Raw genomic sequence first — 19,256 nt, 5'->3', positions numbered from 1 at the left:
GCTAAATGACATAGGAGCCTAAGTCCCATTGACTTGCAATGAGAGTTAGGCTCCTAAATGCATAAGTCTCTTTTCAAAATGGAACTTGGGCGCTTATGAAAATTTAATCCTGGCTCTCAAGAAAGGTCTTTTATTTGAAGGTAGTGAATGAACAAAGTAGAGGGCACCAAAGCAGTAGAACTTACGTCTATGATAGATGTATTCATCTGAACCATTTATCTATATATGGGGTTCTCAAACTGGGGGGCACAAGGTTATCACATGGGGGGTCGTGAGCTGTCAACCTCCTCCCCCAAACCACACTTTGCCTCCAGCATTTATAATAGTGTTAAATACAAAAAAAGTGTTTTAATTTATAAGGGGGGGGGTCGCACTCATAAGTTTGCTGTGTGAAAGGGGTCACCAATACAAAAGTTTGAGAAACACTGATCTAGATACTGCTATGTCTCTCTCTAGCCATGGAGTTTCTGCTTCTATGCAGTAAAACTTTCCCTAAGGACTCTCTGGCATAAAGGGACTCAAACAATTGAGGAGCTTTTCCTCCAAAGAGACTTTCTCAAGCCCAAGCACAGGGGCCATGGCTGAGCCAACAGGGGCATGTCAGCACTGGGGCCACCCATATGTCACCTTGCGGACGCTGCCATAACTTAAGCCTCCAGGGAGCTGCTCCAGTCCCCTGGGCCACAAGTTCTGTGCTGCACCTTTTACTCCTGGTCATTTCCTTTACTACCTTTGTTGATTATCAAGACTTTGCCAGTACAAACATTAAATCCTCTTTCCTAATTTATTTTGTAATTCCATAATTCAATGACTGACATCGGTCACCTGCATATTGAAAATGGTGATGTAATAAATGTCAGATTGTGACATCACTGGATGAAGTACTACAGTCAGTACTACAAACAGATATTATGGTTATTTTCTCTTCTACTGTACCACAAACTTAGTTTTAAGCCTGAGATTCTTAACTAATAGGAAATTAATCTGCCACAGAAAAACTGCCTCTTGCCCTCAGCTTTACTGCTGTTTTTATCTTCCAAAACTGTTATGATGATGGCCTGTCCCTCACAGTTTTTGCTCCTTCATTTATGTTAGAAATGCTGAGTAGCATGGTTGGTTTGTTTCCCACCAACTTACATTTAATTTCATTTATACTATTTTAAACAGGAAGAATAGAAATGACTGTTTAATTCACCTGGATAACCATTGTTATCTGCATCAATGCCACTTGATATGGATTGTCCAAACATGCTTAAAGTGTTGCTGATTCTGTGTCCTTGTATTCTCTGAAAAATAAAGGACTGACCAAAATGAAAATGAGCTTTTCCAAACATTCTAAGTAATATTCATTTTAGGTGGTAACCAATGGGAAACTGTAGCACAACCACCCTACCCCTTATCCTAATCATTTCTTGATTTTGATTTAATTAAGTTTGAATCCAATATTGGCTCCTTTGTTGCAAATATTATATCCCATAATCCATGCCTGAGAACTACAGTGTATTCAGCTATTTCTGTTACATTGAGAAAAAGCAGATTTCTCTACTGGATCTATATAGTTGTTATAAGAAGGCTATGGCCCTTCAAATGAGGGACCTAAATCCCACCTTCTTGAGAGGAATCGCCAAATAGAGGGCAGCAAAGAGGCAGGATTTCCCATCTCTGTTCACTGAATAGACCTGAGCAAACATTTTGCAACTCCCAGACACATACAGTAGATAAATAGGATGGGTCATCCAAATATGCATGGTGAGCATGAACCCGGACGTGTCATCCAAATATGCATGATGAGCATGAACCCAGAACTGTCATATATGATTGAAGTGGAAGTGCTAATAAAACCAACCTCTGCTGAACATAGAACTCTGGGAATATGTATGTGCAAAAATGGCCAAGATTGAGATCAAAATAAAAACCACATACTAAGTGAAAGGTCAGAAATTCAAAAACTCAAATATATTCAGTTGTCCCTTAGGCAAGACAAGAGAAACACACTCTGGCCAGCTTGACACTACAGCCTATTGTCGCATAACTACCTCATGCAGGGGTGTGAAAAATCTACACCCCCAAGCGACGTAGTTACACTGACCTAACTCCTGGTGTAGACAGCGATATGTCAACGGGAGAGCTTCTCCCGTTGTCATAACTACCGTGTCCCGTGGAGGGCGATTAGCTACGCCGACGGGAGAAGTTCTCCCATCGGCATAGGAGCGTCTTCACGTAAGTGCTACAGCAGCGCAGCTGTGCTCAAGCAGCATTTTAAGTGTAGACCTGTGTGACGCTGACAATCTGCTCCAATGAAATTTAAATGTAATCATTTTAAAGACTTTACTGGGCAATTTTTTTTTTTAAAAAGAGAGTATCAAGAAAGCCATACCTGCGAGAAGGATGAAGATATCCCATCCTTCCTGCCATTATATATATAAATTGCTCCTTCAAGATTATTTTCCTGGGGAGCCCCAATGGCAACATCTGTAGAAAGATTTTATTTTAATACAGGGAAATGATATGTAATCAGTAAACAAGAAAAATGTTTTTATACAGTTTTCTCATTTTGAATGTGTTTATATTTCATGTCTGGGAGATAGTATAGGTTGATAAGTTTATATTTAAGGAGTCAAATATTGCTTTTACAAGTTTATAAAATGCCTTGCAGACCAGCAGATGTGAAGTATGAATGTTCCAAATTTTATAACCTATTCAGCAAGAGCACAGGAAGCAGACTGGATTGGTCCTATAACACATGAAGATCCATTTATGTGTAAAATATTTACAAATGCTGTAATCAGAGAAGCTGTAATAGACGCCTGCATGGAGGCTCAATGGGCTGTGCACAAGTACATGGTTCACGCTAGTAAGTTTGATTTCAGGGCCCCATTTTTTTGTAATGCTTCAGAATGAAGGCTCGCTCTTGTCTTTTTTTTAGTATACACCATTTTTCCAAGAGGAAATAGAGGGGCTCACGGAAATATCTGACGTTTGAAAAGGGGCTTCGGGGTGTAAATAAAGAGCTGCATCAATAGTACCGCTTGTGTGTGGTTTCTGCCCTGTTTTACGCTAACAGTTCAGCCTGAATGCCTGTCTAGACATGGTTATTTGGAGGCACAGTAACTTTGGTGACAACAGATGGAACGGGGACTCAGTCTAAGTGTGAAGGGAACAGCCCTTCAGCTGTGAGGGGTTTGTCTGCACAGTGCATTAGTTCATGTTAAAGAGGGGTAAATTCTGGTGTTCACTAGTTGGCCACGTGGAGCTTGCTAGTGCACACTAAAAGTTCCACATTCATGTTGTCCAGTTTCAAACAGTGCTTTCATCAAAGTCAATGCAACTGCGCCAAATTACAGAGAGGTTAAATTTGATTTTTAAACTGTAATAAGGGGTGATAGCCAAAATGATCAATGGCCCTTCCCTTAAAAAGAAAAGATCTCCTCCCACTGCTAAAACTATGATAATTTTGCTGCCCTCTGTTGTTCCCACAACGATTAAAGCTGTAAGGCACATGCCATACACTATTACTTTGTCTAAAACAAGTAAATTTTCCTTATTTCTAAACGTTCTTAACATCTCACTAACATACGTGTTTGGGCATATAACAGGGAAATTAAGGTAACTGGCTTTAAACAAAGTAATATGTTGAATGCCTACATGATTTAATTCCAGTGGGGAGTGCAAATGCAAAAGAATAGCAATAGACTAGTTCCTAAATCACAAACATAGTTGGTCAAATAGCCAGAGCAAATGATCCCAAAAGAAAGATACAGAGTACATTAGTTCAAAATGCACCAAGGGAAATTAACAGATTTTTGGCTTCACTCATAAACATATTGATTCTTTGCGAAGTGTAATAATATAAGTGGAACCAAACCAAAAAAAACTCAAGAAAGGAAAGTCTCTGCTGACTAGGTTCAGTCGAATAGTTCTCTGATTTAATCCGGTACCATACTTCAGTGGTTAAAATGTTACAGCTCTCTACTGATTAGATGAAAATATGACAGACGCTTGTGCTATCTAATTAAGACTAAACATACATTCTTTGGGGTAAACTCATTCACTAATGTACCTCCAACTGACTTCACTAATTGATTCATAGGGTTTAAAACTGCTGAAAAAAAAAAAACCAGCTCTTTCATATACTTTTTCCTTGCACTCCCTATAGACAAATGGACTCTTTCATCATTCAAGATTTCTTTTTATATTTTTCTGCCATATCTGTTTTTCTTTTACAGGAAATATCTCCTCCACTTTCTCCCTCCTCAGTTTTAAGTTGCCTTGCCTCCGCCTCCACTGTCTCATCTCCCCTAACTCTCTTATCATATCCCTTCTATGTCATATTCCCTATTATGTTATCTGTTCTATGCTATATTACCTATTACACCTTTTGATTGTACAACTCTTTCCACTTAGCACATTGTGGGCACGACTGGAATTACAAATTATAACTATTTGCACGATGATGATCTCTACATACACCACACACTTCTGGCCTATCTTTAAATTATGTCAATTTGACATACCATATTTTACCAATTATCATCATCATTTAATCACATAAAGATAGAAGTCAGTTTCTAAACAGAGTAAGAAGTTTTCTCTGTCCTGACAGCTTGCATATAAAACAAAGATAAGACCGGACGAAATGCAGCTATGAAGATTGTTGGTAAAGGAGGAAGAAAGCACAGGAGGAAAGATTCTTGAAACAAGAGAGAGGGTGCTCAGGAGATGAGAAGAAGGTGACTGTTCCAAGACTAGGGGGCTGCGTGACAGAGCGTGTACAGCCAAGAATGTGGGATAACAGGAACAGTAAGAAGAGTGCACCAAGATGAGTGTAGGGAGTGAAGGGTGAATAAAAGGAGATAAATTCAAAGTTGCAGGTGCAGGGTGAATCTGATGTGGTAAAAGGATACCTAGTACATTAAAGGTTGCCTGTTCTTGGGCCTGGGCATGATTAGCTTCTTCTACATAGATTAACCTTTGAGCAAGAAAGCAAACCCTGTGGCTGAGCTGATAAAGGGGATCCAAGAAACCAGCAGAGAACTCCTGAGAGGTACTTCCTCTGCCCTCACACGTACGGTGTCGGCTTGCCTGCCTTCTCTGCTGATAGAGAGCAGCGGTCTACACTCTACTTGCTAGAGTGGAAACACTGAGTGCTCCTGTTCCATAAAAAGCCATGAGTGCTGTCACTTGGCCCACTCTCCTCACTTTCCTCTGGGGTTCCCATCCCGTTTTGTTTAGCTAACTGCAGCTCCTCCCACCCAAACCAAATGTTTGAAAGCCACTTCTTAAGCTAGTTCATGGGCTGAAGAAGGGGAGAAAGATTTCTTTAACGGTGATATTTTAGACAGAAGAGAAGTAAGAGAGGGCCATGATAACTATTGTAGCTCATAGACTGTCTGTGGTAGACCCTTTAATTGCAATTTTCAGAAGAGCTTGCATGTTGGTGTTTCTTTTTAATGTGAACACAGTGCTCTTTAGAGGAGTTGGCATGACAACCCTAGAGACTGAATTTCTCTATCCTCCGAGCAGGTCTAGTACAGGCAACAGCAGGGTAAACTTTGCAACCTTGTCTCACCAACATGAGGGAGGGACTTCATCTAAAGGTGAGAGGGTAATTCAACTCCCATATCCATTCAGTCCTTGGCCTCTCTGCTGAGACAGGTTGACACAATTTGGACACATACCCACTACAACCTGGTCTAACATTATTATTTCACACAGGAGAAGAGTTATCAGATGGTAATGACTATGGACCTGGAGTAAATCAGAACACAGGTGTAGAATGAAAGGCCCTTTCATCCATTAACAATCTCCTGAACCATTCACTCCTCATATTTATATTACATTACTGTCATGAATTACAAATATACTCATTAATACCTTCAAAACCATCATTATCAATGTCTCCTAGATTAGCTATGGATTCTCCAAACCTCGCTGCATAGAAGTCACTCCCAGCTAGTTCTATCTCCAATTCTAGCATCTCCGCTCCCTAAAGGAAAATAAAAACAAATGTATCTTAAAAAAGGGATTTCCAGTGACATGTGTTGTTGACCTTTTCAGTGCATAATCTATCAAAGAAAGTAAATATGCTATCTCAGAATACACCTTTCTGAATCATAAGGCTGACATGTTATATGAATTGCACAGGTAAAGGGAGCTTAAAGTGTGGCTCTGTGCTGAAAAATTAACATGTAAAATTGGCCTGATCCTTGGATGTTTTCAAAATCACGTTTGCACATTTCAATAAAAAAGTTTTTAACTACTTTTTACTCTTGGTAGCCCTGAACAGTCACCACAACTCAGAGAGAGGGAACTGGATTCTCTTCTTGTGAATCATCAACAGAATTGTTTACTACAAACAACTGGCTCTTGAGCCCAGTTTCACTTTAATATACCAGGGCAATTTTCATAATGCAAGGCAGGTAGCCAGAAAAAAAAAATCTCACTCCCCAAATTGACCACATTGGTTATGAAAATCACTAAAAATAATATATACAGGACCCTGTAATGTTAATAGAGTCGCTTTTCATACTGGAGTTGTTCCTTAAAAAGGGGGAAACGATTTGTTGTAACAAAACGATTTGGTGAACATCTGCGTGCGATAACAAGCCTACATCAAAACAGCACACAGATCACTGCAATGCCACAAAGAACATCATGATAAAAGGGAGTGCCATCTTCCCATCTCCCATTCCATCTTGGTTCACTCCCTATTTCATAGACTTAATATCATCTTTGGACAGCAGGAAGCACCTTTGGAAGAATCAAGGTATAACCAAGCCCTTCATGAAGACAATAATTGTGGTAAGAAAAGAATAATGGCAGATGCATATGTGAGAGAGAAAATAAAAATTCTAAAAATAAAATTAACGAATTAAAATTAAGCAGATGAAAATGGAAAAAGTGATTACATTTTAACCTCTGATTAAAAAGCATAGAAAAAACAAATACCAATATATGATAACTCCAGTTATTTCATTTACCAAAATATGGGGAATAAAGAGGTCTACCATTCTCCTTCCTGAATGCTACTAGTGACTACACATCTTTCACTCAGCTGCAAGTTGTTTGAGTTTGAAGCATCACCTATTCTGTTCACAAACTGTTCCCTTTTTTTGGTGGTTAAAAGAATGGCTTTCAACGAACTAAAATATCTGTTTTTCAAATTACAAGCAATATGATTGCAGAATGCATGCAAATAGACTAACATACTAACTAACATATCAAGTTATGAAATCATGCTGAACTTTCTTCTACTTTAACACTTTCTCTTATGAACACCAGATTTACAGTAGATGTGGCTAGCACTTGATACATTCATATGCAAAATCATACTCCTGTTCTACCATATTCCCTGATACTAGCATAAAGTAGGTTTCAGTTAAGATCCCAGGTTTGCATGGTGGTATTTTAGCAGAATACATAGTTCTACTGTAAATCATGCAGTTCAAATGCATCATCTCAGAGTTCCTGTAACAAAGCAGAAAACACTGCTATTCGGTTTGTAGGACCAGAATTACTTTAAATAGTCAGAATTACTATTAATTTTAAAAAAGAAAACACACTTACAGAACCTGAGTTGATGTAAACATAAACCCTTCCTTCTTCTCTGACTTTACTTTGCATTGGAGCGCCAACCAGTAAGTCTGAGAGGCCATCGGTATTCAGATCCACTGCGCAAACAGCAGCTCCAAAATAAGAACCAAGCTGTGCACACATAGACACAAAAAGTGAACAGTCATCAAATCTTTAAGTCAACACACAAGAAGTTATAATATGTACCAAATAACATGAAAGGTTACCTTTTTACCCTTTAGTTCAGACAGAATATTTAATCCCCTTGTCCCAATGCTAAAAATGTATGCCTAAAATAAGAAGAGAACATAGGAGAAATTCAACTCTTTGCATTTACGGTTTGTCAGTAAGAAAAATGAAATACTAAATATGCTGTAGAGGAAAGACAAATCCCAAAAGGCACCAAGACAACACACAATTCAAAATAAAATACAGTCATGCATCATCTCCTGCCCTATCCTTTCTTAGCACCACTGAACAAGCAAGACCCTCTTTCACACTGCATTTCCTTTCATTCCTTCTCACAAACTCAGAGAAGCTCCAATACTCTGTGCTCCCTGGACCACAGAAATCCACTCTCTTAGCTTTCCATTGCAACAATCCAAAGAGGAAAAGTTACAACAACAACAAAGCACCTCTTACTTTACCAGTCTGCTCCTGTTGGGGAGCTCCTCCAATCACTTCTGTACTAGCTGGTGTCAGAAAGTGGCCAGCTCCAACAGCATATCCTGTAAATGAAATAGAGTCATAACTGAATACAGTAAATATGATTACAGGAACCATGAATATAATTTTAGAGGTGCTCTCTATGGCATACTGTCAACAATCCAGTAAACTATGGTCTGTTACTTTTCATACAACATATGCCTCACTCAGATGAGCTCTGAAAGAATAAAGTGCAATTTCATGCAGGTAAATAATAAAATGTTTAGAAAGGTAAGTTTTCATAAGATAAACAAGATGGTCAATAAAAATAAGGTTTACTCCCAATTGCTAGAATTCGCATTAAAAATGTCAGAAACACATATCACATTAAAGATGCCAAACACACCTCCATTTTTCAACTACTTGCCATTTAAAAATTAGTTTTAAAATGGAAATCCATCTTATTTAACAACACAGATTCATGAGTCATTTTCAAATAGGTCTCCGTTGTAACAACAAATTAATGCAAACACTCACATAAGAAAATTCAAAGAGGAAACTACATCATTCAAACCAATCACCAGATTTGTTATTTCAAATGTGGTTGGTTTCTATTGTATTGCAATAAAAAAAAAGCACAATACTGTTACTAATACTGATTATTCTTTTGTTTGTTTGTTTTTTGGGACGAGCACCTTTTTTAAACAACTTGGATATTAGATTTGGCTAGCTGACAAGAAAATATTGTTGGCAACAATCAGGAAGCTGGATCCAGAGGGGCAGACTTTTACATCTCTGCAGGGCCCTCCTGACTAATGGGGCTATACAGGGATATAAAAGTCCACCCACAGACAACCTATTTGAAGATTGGGGCCTTATTTTTTTAGCTATGCATAACTGGTCATTTGTATTCCTCTCAAAGTGCAATATGGGACACAACTGGCTGAGCTCAAACAGAGAGGTCATTTAGTTTATTCATATTCTGCTCCCCTTGTAATTACAGAACTCTCATCAGCTTTCCATGAAAGTAGGGAGTACAATATCATAGAGGAGAATTGTGCCTTAAATCTTTAACCTGCCAAGATGACTGTGTGGAACTCAGGTTCCCATTATGCCAGCATTTTCTTTTCATGTTTTAAGCTATAAGGGGTGAACAAGACCATTTATCATTTAAAGGTCAACCCCCAGTTTCTACTTATTCAGCAAAAAATTAAGCTTAAGTAGATGAACCTTAATTTTCATGCTCTGACCTTTACTTTCAAGTTATTTTGTTTTTGTCCAAGTGCAAAAACATTCATTTTTAATTTTTTTTGGTAACTACAGGTCCCAGGTTTCTGCCCTGTTCTGAAGATTGTTTTCATACAACATATGAAAAATAATGTGAAGTTTATGCCTTTATTATTCAAGGCTCTGCACCTAAGCAAACCATTTGAGGCTGGGACACAGTTCATCTGGGTTTTGCTCTTTCTACTGCTAGAACACTTCTGAAAATCTCAGGAGAAAACCCTGACAAAATGTTGCAAGTCACAAATAAGTTGATTAACAACTTCCTCATTCATTCACATTGACAAGAGGGAAGCAGTCAAATGGAAACTGGAAATAAGCTGAATCAAAAGGTGTACATTTTAGAGGAGCCAAGGCAGTTTTATTCCAAGATTTCCCTAACCTAGCTCCTGGTCTAATTTCCATTTAAGTCAGTGGGAGTTTACTGATATTTAACGGGAGACGCATTGGGTTCTTAGTAATGGATGGGTGACGGATTTCTATCTCCAGACCTAAAGCACACAGGGAATGAAAGAAGTGGCAGTCATGAATTCAATAGCCCTGAAACTGAAGAGGGAATAGGAGCCAACACGGAAACATCCGTCACTTCTCAGAAGCTCCTTCACCAGAACAGTATGTATCAGGGACTCCCAAATGGTTAAACCCATGAAGGAATGTGGTTTGGGGACAGGTACTAGACATGGCTTCATCCCTCAGCAGTTCTGTCAGAAATTTCCCTTGGAAGTAAATACTCCCTTGTGCCATTTTTCTCCAGACAGATGGGGCTACGGCTATAGGAGGGGGAAGCAACAGCACAACTTCCTGAGGAGTTATGCTGCTGGGGGAACTGGAGAGCAATGCAAAGGGGCAGAGCCTCCAAACCGATGTTCTAAGATCTCCAGAATGTCCCCTATCCAACTGGAGGCCTACAAACCCTTAACCTTGCCTGGAGGAGCAATGTCCCATGTAAATGTACCCTTCTTGCAAGAGTGTATGATGTCAGTGCTTATCAGTTAGATTTCCCGTCAGGCCTCAGTTCATCAAGCCACCTAAGCATGGACATAACTTTAAACACATGAGCACTCCCATTATCTTCACAGGTTTTTCCTACCTAAGTCACATCTTACATTTAAACACGAGTCAACCCACTGAAGCATACATGCAAGTGCTTTGCTGGATCACCTTAATTATGAGTTCTCAAGACTACATATATTACTGCAAAGGGGCATTTCTGCCATCCCTCTCATCATCCATCTTCTGTAAGAACTCTGTTTCTCATTCTGAAAACACCTCCCCATTAGGCTTACCCTACAAGAAGTATGGAAATAGAAAGACCAAGTGCAATTACAAATTCATACGGGACTTTATAAATTAACTCATTAAGATGCATGTCTAGAATGTATTCATATACATACCTAAGTTCAGATCATTTATACTGTACCAACTTCTTTCAAAATGGTAATCATTGAAAATAACTTAAAACCACCAAAAATGTTGAGACCACATCCTGTTTTTATTATTGTATTTAGCGCTACCCAAGTACACTAAGGAAATTCTAGCAAAAGTTATTTATTCACTGACTTCTCTTTCCCAATGTATTCTCTTTCTCAGGGGGCGGCTACTGAAACCCCTCTCTTCCCTCCAGCTTGAAATCAAACCCTACAACACCCATTTCTCATGTTCTTCTCCTGTAAAACTCCAGACTGCCATAATCTCCACATCGGCTATTAAGAAAACAATAACTCTATAAAGCAGAGACCAATCATTGATCACTGCCAGAAGAAAAGACAGTGAAAGCATAGAGATTAATTACAATAGTCTGCTTTGAATTGTATGCTGGTCACAAAATATACTTTCCTCAGTTGGTAATACTATTATTATTTATGTGCTGACGATGTGCTTAGCACTGTAAAAATATACAAAATGACTTCAGAATCAGTCCTGAAGAAACTGAAACCTAAAAGACAGAAATAGAGGCGATCAGACACACTGGGAAGCCCAGGGCAAGGAATAAATTGTGACTCAGCTAGCATGGCATGAAGGGACACAACTGGAGAAGCAGTGCAGCGGGAGACTCTCAGACAGTGGGCGGGATAGGATGTATTGGGGTGGGGAGTGGGCAGACCTTCTCTGCTGCCCCAACTGGCCGGCCAGGACAGCTGCACCAGTGCATTGGGAAATGGGTGTGCTGTGCAGTACAGAGACCTACTGCAGTTTACTCCTTCCCTGGAGCAGCAGGAGGAAGCCTGTAACTGTTTGAGTCACAATAACCCTCCCAGCTGTCCATGGGGAAGGCCAATAACACACAACCCTTTATTCTAGGTTCATGGCAAAGCCATGATTGAGCCTGTTATTAAATATCTTTAAATATTGCATGAAATCTGCTTACAGTAGTGCTGAGTGAAGTCTACACACCATTTACTATCAAAGTCCTTACAAACAGAGCAGTCTCAAGTGTACAGTGTGAACGGTCTCTCTTTTAAATCAAACAAGACTAGAAATTATTGTAAATGAAGATAAAGCAATTCAGAAATAAATGTTTGAGGTAATTCAGATGAGACGAATGTAGAGGAACACAGAATAAAAGTGAGATTTTAAAAAGATTAACACCACGCTCAGAATTACAAGACAGGTCTGCAATATTGCCATTTTGGGGTGTAACAAAGAAGACATTTCAACCCAGTTGCATAGACCAGGGAATCAGCTAAACAGATGAATAAAAAATATTTTAAATACCTAAGTAACTTCCAAATTTTACTTGATTCCTCACATCTGTATAAGCTTGAAAGGTATTTGCAGTGGTATTGTACACAAAGACAGAACCAGTCCAATAATATGATCCCGGGGATCCCATTATAATTAAATCCTGGAGGAAAAAAAGTGTTGTTTATGTATTAAACTCTTAAAGATAAGCACGATGAGTCAAATTCATTCCTGGTATAACTCCCCTGAAGTCAATGGAATTACACTGGAGATGTTTTTGGCTCAATATCAGCGCATTAAAATCAGAACACATATAAAATGTTTTACATTTTTAAAATATGGTTATTATTTCCCTACTAAAAGCTTTGAGCGGTGAGCAATTTAAAGAAAACCACAAACAAGGTATCTTTCCCCCTCAGCAGAATATTTTAGAAATCATATTTTCAGGTAGAACATAAAAATGTACACTGTAGTGCATTGCTCTTTAGATACAGAATGTAAGCTTTATTAGTGTTTAATATTGCTTTCAATAGGTTATTCTGAATGGAATAATAAAAAATATGCTCTATTATATTCTTCACTTCCTTCCAAAATAAAAAGGAATTTTGGATTTAAAATAGAGTGTCATGATAAATTACGTTTTGGCATTTTGAAAATTATTATATACCTAAAACTCTTATCTTTAATAAATTTCATTTAAAAAAGATGAAATATCATGACTATGCACAAATGTATGATGTTCTCCAGGAAATAATTAAATAGAAAACTGATTTTTTTAATACACACCTTAAAGTAAAAACTAGACATCCCAGCCTGACATGACCCATGGTTTTCTCCAAACTTTCGCACATGATCTGAATATAAAAGCAAAAATGATTTAAAGTCTTCAATCATCTTGAAAAATAGAGAGTTTCAGAATTCCTCTGCAGCTCTCTGAAATGAAAGTAGGGATAAATAAAAAGAACTGGTTTCTACTATTGGAAAGCGTACATGGACTTCAACTTCATAATACCAGAATAATAAGGAATTGAGAAAACAGTCCCATTCAAAATGCATCACTTGATTGGAGCTAGGTTTTGTAGCACGGTTTTAGCTATTCTAAAAAGGTGACAAACTCCTGTAAAATAGATCAGTCCATGAAAACAGCATGTCAAAGTGAAAAGTCACTATACACATTGCTTGAATAACAAATGCTAGTAAGTTTAACACTCCTCTTCCCACCCCATTTACAACTCCAGCTATACTTTTGATGGAAATAACTACTTTAATTGGAGTTCTCATGATGCCTATGCCATGCGTCTCTGCTAGGAATCCTCTACATGTACAATTTAGAGCTGTAATAACCACACTATTGCTCGTATCTATGGTCATGCATGGCTTCTTTTCCCTTCTCCTGCTGCTCCATTAGATTTTTGGAAGAGCTCCACTGGATCTTGTTCCCACTTTCCATCTCTCATTTCTGAGCCTTCCTTTCCCATGTTTTTAATCTCAGTCCCCTACGTCTGTCTGTCTTTCCTCTGCAAGGCTCCTTATATCCACGCTCTTCCAACGCCAATTTCTTACTTTTCTTTACTAACCCTTTCCCTTCAGTCTCTCCTTCATTTCACTCCCATGTACACTCACCCGTCATTTACCCGCCTCCTACTCCCTTCACCCAGTAACCATGGGAGGTGGAAGGATGATCCAGCCGGTGGCTGTCTTTGGAGCCAGGAGAGGGATGCTGGAAGGAGTTTCTTCATCATTCTCTGTGGGAAGGCCAGATTATCTGCTCTCCCTCCCTCAACTGGGATAGGATCACTAAATATTTTGACATATTGTTCCCTCCGGTTTGGGGAAAGTACCACAGGAGCTGGGGATTCCCTGGTAGGTTGCTGGGGGCACTGAGGCCACGATTTCCATCTTGGGTCCCCATCCTGCTCTCACTCGTTCCCCTGTAGATTGCACAGAGGCACTGTCAGAGGCATCTTCCTGCAGGCTACAAGTTGGGTGAGAGATTAGGCCTGGCAGGCGTTAGTCTCAGGAATGGGGCAGTAGGCAGCACTGGCTGCTACTGGGAACAGTGTGTCTGATGCTCAGGAAGAGGGAACAGCAGCCAGTTGAGGATGCTGTTTCTAGTCAACTCAGACATCGTCGGCATATGCCTAGCAGGTGGATGGAGCAAAGAGATGAACTGAGCCTGCACTGGCCTATTTATAAAGAAAATATGCCCTGCAGGGAACCAACCCATTGAGTAAAATAGTGGTTGCCCTTTTCAGCTGTTGAATCAACATTACTTCAAAGTGACCAAAATTTCACCAGAAAGTTTGGTCTGTAGGCCAGATTTCTGTCTTCAGAACCCATGCTGCAGGCCCTGAATAGCAGAAAGCCTACCCAGGGCAGGTGGGAGGAAGGGGCAGACAAGAAACAAAACAGTTTAAGGTGTCCACAACCCCCAGCTCATTTTTTTTTTCCAGGGGCATATCTGTTCTTTTATTTCCTCAAATCAAGTAGGATGTTATCTTATCAAGCCCTAGAAATCACCAAACTCTCTGCTTACCTTTATAGCATGGACTTATTCTTTTACTTAGCTGTGTTCGAAAATCAGGAGGAATTTCATAACAAACACCATTAGGGAGTTTGTGTTCATTTTTTATGTAATATATATTTTTCCACCTATGTCCACATGCCTGTATTTATAAAGAAAAAAAAAAACATGAGATGTGATAGGAAAATGTAGAAGTTGTGACAGTAGTATGACAAAAGGCATACAGTACTTAACGCAACACATACAACAATGGTTCCATTTTCCCTTGGCTGCCTTGACAAGCTGACACCCAGCCACTGATTATCTCTCTCTTCAAAACAGGTCTTTCCACAATAGTCTCCTGCTGGATTGCCTGGAGCAAAGAAACCAAAACAAAACGCTATGACAATCAGCTTGAACACAGGAAATATACTAAAGTTCTATGGACTTCCTTATTATACAACTTGGTTACTAGATGATTATATTAAACAGTGTAAGTTCAGCAGAATTTATACAGATGTGTTTTGTATAGGAAGTTCCATGTACAGATATTTAGCATGGTTCATATTTTTCAGAAAGAAAGGTATTGTGCCATACATATAATATGTCCAGATCCAAACACAGCATATTAGGTGTGAACAGAACTTATTAGTCATTGAGCTCTGATTGTGTGATCATCTCTGTTGAAACTGAGAAAGTCAGGAAGCTAAGCACAAATCCAACATGATGTAGCACTCCTGTTAAAAAATGCATTGCTTGTTTTATAGCCGAGGACTTCGCCTCGTGGTGTGATCTCAATGAAAGTACTAATAAAGTGGCATTGTTATTCACTGAGCTAATTTATCACAAAAAGTATGATCTCTTACTATAAAGATTCATCATTGGTATACAAGGAAATTTAAGACTTAATATTGGGTATTCAGTGAATCCAAAATGGGAGAATTTTTCATATGAAGCAGTAAACCCAAACCTCAGGTCTTAATCCTCTACCATACTGGATTCAGACTCCCAGATCCAAACCTAACCTTACAGTTGATTTTGCCCGGTCCCCCTAATCTGAAACCTCAGAAGAGCCTTTTGTAATTCCTGATGCATTTGGATCTGAATTCTAAATTAGAGCCAATACATCCAAATATCTTCTGTTCTTGCCCCTTCTTTACTCATACCTCTATTTCAGGGATCGGCAACGTTTGGCACATGGTCCATCAGGGAAATCCGCTGGCGTGCTGGGCCGGTTTGTTTACCTGCAGCGTCCGCAGGTTCAGCCGATTGCAGCTTCCACTGGCTGCGGTTCGCCGCTCCAGGCCAATGGGGGCTGCAGGAAGCGGCGTGGGCCAAGGGATATGCTGGTCACCACTTCCAACAGCTCCCATTGGCCTGGAACAGGGAACCGTGGCCGGGGGGGCTGCCATCGGCCGACCTGCGGATGCTGCAGGTAAACAAACCGTCCCGGCCTGCCAGTGGATTTCCCTGACAGGCTGCATGCCAAAGATTGCCGATCCCTGCTCTATTTGATGCAGCGCTTAGAAATCAGCTCTACTAGGTATTCCTGTTCTGGTAAAATAAAATGTCTATAACTACAATCTTTATTTTGAAGGTAAAACCATTATGGATCAAACTTCTGTGTTCTGAGTACTCTTTATACAGAATGAAAACAATTATTTAAAGGTGGTTGCTAGTTTGCTTCTCTTTAAATGTCAGAGATCACTTTTTACACATGGAAGGACTTTGAGAAATTCTGCAAATAAATATTTGGTAAATTCTTGTTTCCTCTCAACAAGATAGTGTGTGTGGAAAGAATAATTTTATGTAGACAGGACTACAATTTAAAAAAAATTATATTCTGCTTGAAAGGCTCAGTTACATTTGGAAACACATTTTTATAAAGGTCTCTCTTACGTATTTACTTGCAAGAGCACGACAGAATACAGTACTCAGTGTTTTAGTCCAATATCTTCAGACAGCATTTTGCTGCTCAACTTACCAGAACTACTAAAATCCACCAACACAACACAGAATCTTTCTGTCACATATAAATTAGCCAGCAGAGGGCTCCTATACTGATCAGAGAATACAACAGAAACATACTGTATATTGACATTAATGGAGTGGCAAATGGGCTTGCATCGGAGCCAACATTTATTTGTAACATATTGGTGTAAGGGCTATTAAATTCGAACAAATGCATACTGAGTTCTAAGTGTCTGCTAAATTTCTTGAAAAGAAAGTCTCCCTATATTGACTTGATGTACTGCCTCCTCTTATTCAACGTATAGCCTCTTCATGTAATACAGAGGAAACAAGAATTGTCTCAGAATAATCAATGTATATTTTTATTACAAATGAAAGGAGTGGGGGAAGGCTAGCCTCTCAGATTATCTCATGTTCTTGGAGGTTTTTCTTGAACAGCAAATAAGACTAGATTGTTATGTGGTCTGAGATGGGGAGGTTTCACTTGTATCTTCTCCTATCTCAGTGCTCCCTCCCATTTTTAGGTGTCCCTAAGAACTTCAGAAGCAGTGAGAAAGAGCACTTTCCTCTTCTCCCATCCATTGTATTCTCCCTTACCCACTTGGTTATTTTCCCTTCTCCTTGACTCTAAACTTTGGCCTTCTGCTCTTCCACCATCTCCTGTTTCCGCTGAAGCTTTTCTCTTGTTTTCTACTCTTCTCCTGCTCTCCACTCTTTCTCAAGATTCATTGTTGTTCCCCTTTATCTAATAGTAGGGTTTCTAGCATTGTTTTAAGGAAGGAATAGTATGAAGCTCTTGTGGGCATAAGGATGGGTTAAGGGAGTGTGGGCTTAATACCATGGATATAATGATGAGCGCGGGCATGATATTATCCATGTTTAATCCAGTGAGAAGATAGTCTGCACAGTCTGCATCAGTTTACAAACAACAAAGAGCAACATTGCTGAAAGCACCAGAGAGGAAATTGCAGCTTAACTGCCTCAGGGGAAAGGGGCATGCTTTGCTCTTGTAAAGTCACTGTGAAATAAATAAAAGTGCAGCCTGTGTAAATGGCAGAGATGAAAGAAATATCTCTGTGTCAGCCCCACTACATGACACTCCATGGAAACGACATAGTCAAATATAAGTCATACAGACCCCTGCCTTTTGCAGCCCCTACAAATCATCAAGCCTTGGATTGATACATCTATTCCAATACATCCAGTCAACATTATATGCTGAGGATCAAAGCAGGAGACCCCAAAATATTAATGCACATGGAGGGAAAAGATATACAGTTGTGTACTATAATTAGGAGTAAACAAGTCACTCAAATAACTGAGCCTCTTTGAATTGTTTTATATACTTATTTCAAACTATTCAGTGATTTGTTATTATTCACAGTAAATAATTCCTGGTCTTAAAATTGTACAGTAGCAATTCACTTCATCTGTTCAACATCTGAAAAGTGAGGTGGCATGGATAATGTTGACTGGAGATAAGTCACATGGGATTGTTTCCATTCTCCCAACTGGATGAGTGTAAGTCTTAGAATCAGACTGTTAGTGCAAATACTTGCATTTGAGTTTGAAGTTTGCTTTCCACAAATGTCCTTTAATATTTCTGTGAACACTTCCCTCTCCCTTGCCTGCCCCAGGTAATCTCATTAACTAAAATATTCAGAGAATGAGGAAAGAAGAGGGGAGTGAACGCAGGTGATAAAAATTCTTTACTCCCCCCAAGGAAATATTTGCAGAAAGTTGTTGAAATATTCCCTTGTCTTCAACTGTAATCCTTCACGTGGGGGAGCTACAGGGCAACTTGTTTCTAGCCTGATTATGGTAAGGGCCTAAGGGGAGAAATTGTGGGTGGCAGCTCTGGTCCCTGCCTCAAGAAGCTGTAAGAGACTCCTGTGTAAGCTTATAACTGCTTATAATAAGCTTATAATAGCTTTTCTTTTGTTTAACGCTAAACAGCATGAATGGCTCACTGCTTTTGTGAACTCTGACTTGATTCCTCTCAGTGTTATTGGCATATTGATCATACTCAATTCTTACTTTGAGAGAAATTGAATATACAAGATATCATTGACTAAAAACTTGAATATTATATTTTGAATCCCTCTACAATATACAATCATCCTAACTTGGTGGGGGAGGGAGCCGGACTCAGTGGAAGTTAAAAGTATGTAGCATGTCACAGGATTAAGGCCCTGATAGGTCTTCTAGGACATTACTCTAAAACAATATACCCTGAATCTTTACTCTTTGTATTTTTGCACACATCTAAGCACTAAAAAACCTCTCATGTGCAATCACTATTATAAAAGCCCAGTTTGTGTATAAATTTATAGAGTAGAATACTTGATTTTATTGACAAACCAAAAACACAGTAAATTAAGTATGAATGCAGCATTTCATGAAATTCAGAATTTAACATAAACTAGAGAAGAGATTCACTGAACTCCACTGCCCTTTGTATTCAATGGACTAGATGCTCAGCTATGGGTAAAATACGCTGAGTGCAGCTGAGGGGAAGTACCTTCATGGCCCATCCGTCATGGGGCCAGTGGAAACAAGTCCAGCATAATTTAGAGCAGCTTTAGGCTTTTCTAAGGTA

At 39.2% G+C, this 19,256-nt stretch overlaps 1 protein-coding gene across 1 annotated transcript in view; it reads right to left on the bottom strand.

Annotated features, from left to right (window-relative positions):
- The window catches only part of ITGA4 (integrin subunit alpha 4), a 57,376-nt gene that overhangs the window by 32,579 nt on the left and 5,541 nt on the right, over positions 1 to 19,256 (bottom strand). Inside the window, 10 exon segments of the mRNA XM_077829778.1 lie at positions 1,196 to 1,286; positions 2,378 to 2,472; positions 5,875 to 5,986; positions 7,567 to 7,704; positions 7,800 to 7,862; positions 8,215 to 8,300; positions 12,217 to 12,346; positions 12,970 to 13,037; positions 14,720 to 14,849; positions 14,953 to 15,059. Of these exon segments, the coding sequence (XP_077685904.1) occupies positions 1,196 to 1,286; positions 2,378 to 2,472; positions 5,875 to 5,986; positions 7,567 to 7,704; positions 7,800 to 7,862; positions 8,215 to 8,300; positions 12,217 to 12,346; positions 12,970 to 13,037; positions 14,720 to 14,849; positions 14,953 to 15,059 (1,020 nt within the window).

Source organism: Eretmochelys imbricata, chromosome 11 (genome assembly GCF_965152235.1).
Source record: "Eretmochelys imbricata isolate rEreImb1 chromosome 11, rEreImb1.hap1, whole genome shotgun sequence".
Classification (NCBI taxonomy): Eukaryota; Metazoa; Chordata; order Testudines; family Cheloniidae; genus Eretmochelys; species Eretmochelys imbricata.
Note: the sequence above shows the minus strand (reverse complement) of the source record. Positions and strands in the feature narration are given on the sequence as shown.